This window comes from Panthera tigris, chromosome A1 (assembly GCF_018350195.1).
Source record: "Panthera tigris isolate Pti1 chromosome A1, P.tigris_Pti1_mat1.1, whole genome shotgun sequence".
In the NCBI taxonomy this organism is placed as follows: Eukaryota; Metazoa; Chordata; class Mammalia; order Carnivora; family Felidae; genus Panthera; species Panthera tigris.
In genome coordinates, this window is record NC_056660.1 from 208511013 (window position 1) to 208517012 (window position 6000).

At 44.5% G+C, this 6000-nt stretch overlaps 1 protein-coding gene across 6 annotated transcripts in view; it reads left to right on the forward strand.

Moving 5' to 3' along the window:
* The window catches only part of CPLANE1 (ciliogenesis and planar polarity effector 1), a 138975-nt gene extending 132975 nt beyond the window's left edge, over positions 1-6000 (forward strand). For 5 of the 6 annotated variants that reach the window (XM_042996319.1, XM_042996355.1, XM_042996327.1 and 2 more), the window contains 3 exons: positions 3344-3427; positions 4144-4298; positions 4762-6000. In XM_042996319.1, coding sequence (XP_042852253.1) covers positions 3344-3427; positions 4144-4298; positions 4762-4935 — 413 coding nt within the window. In that variant the 3' untranslated portion in view covers positions 4936-6000. The remainder of the gene's footprint in view (positions 1-3343; positions 3428-4143; positions 4299-4761) is intronic. The other variant, XM_042996351.1, reaches the window with a different exon arrangement.

A 6000-nucleotide genomic window follows, 5' to 3' on the forward strand; every position in this document is an offset into this window, starting at 1 on the left:
ATCTCTTGTAGGGCTGGTTTCGTGGTGACGAATTCCTTCAGTTTTTGTTTGTTTGGGAAGACCTTTATCTCTCCTTCTATTCTAAATGACAGACTTGCTGGATAAAGGATTCTCGGCTGCATATTTTTTCTGTTCAACACATTGAAGATCTTGTGCCAATCCTTTCTGGCCTGCCAAGTTTCAAAAGAGAGATCAGTCACGAGTCTTATAGGTCTCCCTTTATATGTGAGGGCACGTTTATCCCTTGCTGCTTTCAGAATTTTCTCTTCATCCTTGTATTTTGCCAGTTTCACTATGATATGTCGTGCAGAAGATCGATTCAAGTTACGTCTGAAGGGAGTTCTCTGTGCTTCTTGGATTTCAATACCTTTTTCCTTCCCCAGTTCAGGGAAGTTCTCAGCTATTATTTCTTCAAGTACACCTTCAGCACCTTTCCCTCTCTCTTCCTCCTCTAGGATACCAATTTTGCGTATATTATTTCTTTTTAGTGTATCACTTAGTTCTCTAATTTTCCCCTCATACTCCTGGATTTTTTTATCTCTCTTTTTCTCAGCTTCCTCTTTTTCCATAACTTTATCTTCTAGTTCACCTATTCTCCTCTGCCTCTTCAATCCGAGCCGTGGTGATTTCCATTTTATTTTGCATCTCGTTTAAAGCGTTTTTCAGCTCCTCCTGACTACTCCTTAGTCCCTTGATCTCTGTAGCAATAGATTCTCTGCTGTCCTCTATACTGTTTTCAAGCCCAGTGATTAATTTTATGACTATTATTCTAAATTCACTTTCTGTTATATTATTTAAACCCTTTTTGATCAGTTCATTAGCTGTTGTTATTTCCTGGAGATTCTTTTGAGGGGAATTCTTCCGTTTGGTCATTTTGGATAGTCCCTGGAGGGTGCGGACCCACAGGGCACTTCCCCTGTGCTGTGGTGTATAACTGGAGTTGTTGGGTGGGGCCGAGTCAGACCTGATGTCTGCCCCCAGCCCACCGCTGGGGCCACAGTCAGACTGGTGTGTGCCTCCTCTTCCCCTCTCCTAGGGGCAGGATTCACTGTGGGGTGGCGTGGCCCGTCTGGGCTACTTGCACACTGCCAGGCTTGTGGTGCTGGGGATCTAGCGTATTAGCTGGGGTGGATGGGCAAGGTGCACGGGGGCGGGAGGGGCAGGCTCAGCTCGCTTATCCTTTGGTGATCCGCTTTGGGAGGGCCCTGTGGCAGCGGGAGGGAGTCAGACCCGCTGCCGGAGGGGTGGCTCCGCAGAAGCACAGCGTTGGGTGTTTGCGCAGAGCAAGCAAGTTCCCTGGCAGGAACTAGTTCCCTTTGGGATTTTGGCTGGGGGATGGGCGAGGGAGATGGCGCTGGCGAGCGCCTTTGTTCCCCACCAAACTGAGCTCTGTCGTCCTGGGTTTCAGCAACTCTCCCTCCCTTTGTCCTCCAGCCTTCCAGCTTTCTGAGCAGAGCTGTTAACTTATGACCTCCCAGAGGCTAAGTCCCGCTTGCTGTGGGACCACACTCCGTCCGGCCCCTCCGCTTTTGCCAGCCAGACTCGGGGGCTCTGCTTGGCCGGCAGGCTGCCCCTCCGCCCCGGCTCCCTCCTGCCAGTCCGTGCCACGTGCACCGCCTCTCCGCCCTTCCTACCCTCTTCCATGGGCCTCTCGTCTGCGCTTGGCTCCGGAGACTCCGTTCTGCTAGTCTTCTGGTGGTTTTCTGGGTTATTTAGGCAGGTATAGGTGGAATCTAAGTGATCAGCAGGACACGCGGTGAGCCCAGAGTCCTCCTACGCCGCCATCTTCTCGAGAATCCTCGCACTGGGTGTTATATACAGGGGATGAATCTACTCCTGAAATCATTATTGCACTAAATGCTAACTTGCATTTAAAATTCTTAAAAATACATAAATAAAATAAAAAATAAAAGGTATTTTCATGTTCATTCTCCTGTTAGCTCTCTGTGACAACACTGGTAGACAGGGCAACTATTATCCCCATCTTACAGCTGAAACAGCAGAGGCTTAGAGAAGCCAAGGTGGGGGGGGGGGGCTGCTTCGGATCCCCCTAGAACAATAAAAATAACAGTTACAGAGAATTTACATGATGCCAAGCATGGTATTAACACTTCATGTGCATGATCTCCCTTAATCCTCCAGTTCATCCACTGAGGTCTGTTACCCTAGTTACCCTAGTTAAAAGAACTCAATTTGGTAGGGATAATGATGGAAACACTGATTACATGTGTTACAAAAATGATGAGAAACATGAATTGTTCTGTGTCTCTCCACTGCCACCTTCTTTCCTTACAGATTCATCTTTCAGTTTACCACCTCTCTCTTCAGCTGTGTCTGCTGTTTAACCTGTCAAGTTTTAATGCTGATGGCTGCATTTCTTAGAAATTCTCTTTGGTTCTTTCTCCATAGTTTTCCCCACTATATGCCTTAAAACCCAATGCTGTAGTTAGGATTAGTTTGAGTCCTAGAAGCATCATTTCCTGTGCTTTTAACTGTATAATCTCAGACCTTTTTTTTTTCCTCTTTCAGAGTCTCTCATTTTAATATTTTGCAAAATATTTTCTAGTTTAGAGTACCCCAAGGGGTGCCTGGCTGGCTCAGTAGAGCATGTGACTCTGGATCCCAGGGTTGTGAGTTTGAGCGCCACGTTGGGTATAGAGTTTACTTTAGAATAAAATAGCGGGGGTTCTCCAGATATTTTCTAAACAAATACCTATCAATGTTAGTTTAACAGATAAAATAGCCGCAAAATACAGTGTTGGCCCCCAAATAGCTGAAGTTACATGTACACTGGTATTCTATTTATGCAAGCTCCAGAGATCCAGGGTTTTGTGTTCGTGAAGTGTGTTACGATCTAGCATGAGGCTTTGCCCATAGAAAGGCAAATAGAAGTATTTGTTTCATTATCCCAGTGGTAGCCTTATCTGACAGGATGAAATTGAGTACAGCTCCACGTTTGTGGCTTGGGGGTGTGTGTGGAGTGTGGCCCAATAATTGACAAGGGGGCAAGAAGAGGAACAGGGTTTTCTCCTGGCGGAAGCAGAGGCAACGGATTCAGTTTCACCGTTCAGCTCCGGACTCCTCCGGCTAGTCTCCAGAGATAATGTTCGTCAATATGCTTTCTAAAGAAACTGAGTGGCAGTGTTCACTGTCCACAGAGAGAGTGCTTCTTTGAGGTTTCTGCCTAGTTTCTGCTGTGGAGTTTCTCCTTGATGTATCATGGGTCTTTTACCTTTGATAGCATTCACTGTCCACAATGGGGCAGGAACACCCAAACTTGAAAAGCTTTTTTGCACATGCTCAGTTTCACAGCATTGTTTCCATATTGTATTTTTATTTTAAGACTGGATATCCCGAACAAATCCTAGAGAAATGCAGTCTGATCTGAAGAGAAGGAAATTACAAAGCCATCCCTGGGTAAAGCAAGGTGAGAGAAAGCCAGTGATAGCTTCTCAGGTGTGTAGATACCCCAGGGGTAAAGGTTTATCCTTTTACATGCAGGACTGTTCACCTTAATTTCTCAATTTTGGTGGTGATTTTGTCATTCTTTTTAGATGGCAATAATTATGTTCATTTGACAAGAGTATTGAAGTCTAGTTACCAGGTCAATTGTAGCAGAAGTGGAGGTGGGATTAGTTGGTGGCCACAGCCTTTGCTAATCTCTTTTCACAGCCTGACTACTTGAAGCAACAACTCAGCGCCCGTCTCCATTTGTTTCCGTCTGCTTTGGAGACACGGCCTGCCTTTGTGGTTATAATACTGCTTAACCACGTGTTGGTTTCTCTTTTTATTATCCTTCAGTCTTCAGTCTTTCTGTTTTGCTGGCTGTTTTCTTTTTCAACACAGTGTTCACCCAACTTTGCAGCTGGAACTTCTCCACAGTTCCATTCTCTCTGTGGCCTCTCCTCCCTCGACTCTCTTGTCCTACAGGTTACCACTGTTTTTAAAATTAAGAGATGGCCAGAATTCATTTTCCTTCTGTCACAATGACAGGGCAGGAATTGTTAGAACCATATCCAGACCTTATGATTCAAATATTAGGTAAAATGTGACTGCCTTAGATGTGATGATAAAAATCAGAATAAACCAACAAACTTATAAATGAATCGGTCCCATCGTAACTTTGTCCTTTTCCCTTGAAAGGTTCTAGTGGTCCGTGTGGGAGTCTGCAGTGTACGAAAAAACACATCAGTGCTGAGCTTTCACCTCGATCAAAGCAGGTGCGTATAGAGTATGAGAGAGAGACCGTGGTGAGCCCCTGGACAACTGTTCACGAGAGTCCTGCTTCCCTTCTACAGGTAAGCATTGTTCCAGATTTCAATTTGTCTGGTGATTTCCGTGTGTTCCCTAGTTCCATCTGTTTTGTTTTGCGGGATGTAGAGATACTGCAAGATTGAAGGGGTAATTCAGAGCATCTACACCTTTGGCTTAGGGCTCCAGCATTTATCAGAACTTTCCTTGATTTTGCATTTTCCTTTTAACTAAAAGATAACAAAACATTAAGAACAGATCATTGTACGACAAGTATAAAAACCCACTGTGTCCATTCTTCAGATCTGGTGCCAGCGTCTAGCTGTGTCAGGTGACGTTCAGCCCACTGTCGATCCCGTTGGGCTGGGCAACCCCTGTCCTGGGTTTGCTTTGCATTTCCTTCGCCAGTTGGTGCATGAGCGACTAGAATCTTTGGAAAGCTTAGTTCACGTTCCGTTTACTTTTTCCTCAGGCTAAGACCACAGCTTACTACCTTTCTTAATTTGATAGGACTTGGCAGCAACCGAAGAAGAGCTAGAGCCTCCTTTCGGGGTGGGTGGCGTCGACAGTGTGTCTGGGAGCACTGGCAGCATCCTCAGCAGACTTGACTGGAACGCCATTGAAGACATGGTGGCCGGCGTGGACGACAAGAACCTGTCTCTCCACTGGGCCCTGGACCTGTAAGACCTGCGTATCATTGTTTCCCGGCAGAGACTAGCATCTCAGTGATGTAGTTCTGAAAGATTGGAGTGTTTAAGGGAGAGAAGCAACGAAGGAAGCAGCATGAATATACCACCTGCAGCCATATCATTCCCTGGATTAGCCATTTCAAGAGGGAAAATAAACACTTCTCAATAATTTTGCCTTCATGGGGAAACGGTTGTTTATAGATACACGCTTTTGCATTTGGTATCTCTTTAGGCATACTTTTTACAATGATGAAAAAAATGAAAAGGACCTGTCAAGCCAGTTTACATAATATTTAAGTTATTTATTATCACCTCCTCCTTTACTACCCCCCAAGTTTTGAGAAGCAACCTTATATGGATAAACCCGACGGAAAAAATTCTTTCGTTGTGGAGAAGAAAGTCACAATCTCGCCCTGAGACATAATGAGCTCCATTTTAAAACAGAGCCTTACTCACCTGTGCAGGCCTGGCCCAGGAGTGAAAAAGGAACCCCTTTCCACCAATACTGGACTTCTAAATAAGCCAAGTTTCACGGAGGCCAGATCTGTCCTCTGCTCTGTAACCTGAAAAGCCTTGAAGAAACAGGGCTGGATGCTTTGAGTGGGAAACAGGATTCCCGACTCTAGAAAGCTCACGTTAAGTTTATAAAAACTACGGTGCAGAGACGTGGGTAGTTTCTGGCATTGCACCCAAATAATAATTTGGGAGATAATTTTTGTGAGAAGAAACTAAAAACCTTCACGCATTTGTCAATTTTTGGTGTAGTATCAAAGAATACTACTGTCTGAAAAAGCTATGAAATATACCTCCTTTTCCAACTACATTTGTGAGGCCAGATTTTTTTCGTATATACTTTGACCAGAACAACATGCTGGAAGAGGTTGAATGCAGAAGCGGGTATGGGAATTCAGCTGTCTTCCATTAAGCCAAACATTAAAGAGATTTGTAAAACTATGAAACTGCTACTCTTCTCATCAAGTTTTGATTTGGAAAAATAGTTATCTTTTGTAAATATGTCTTATAAACATTGGGTCATTGTAATTAAAAATGTTTAAACTTT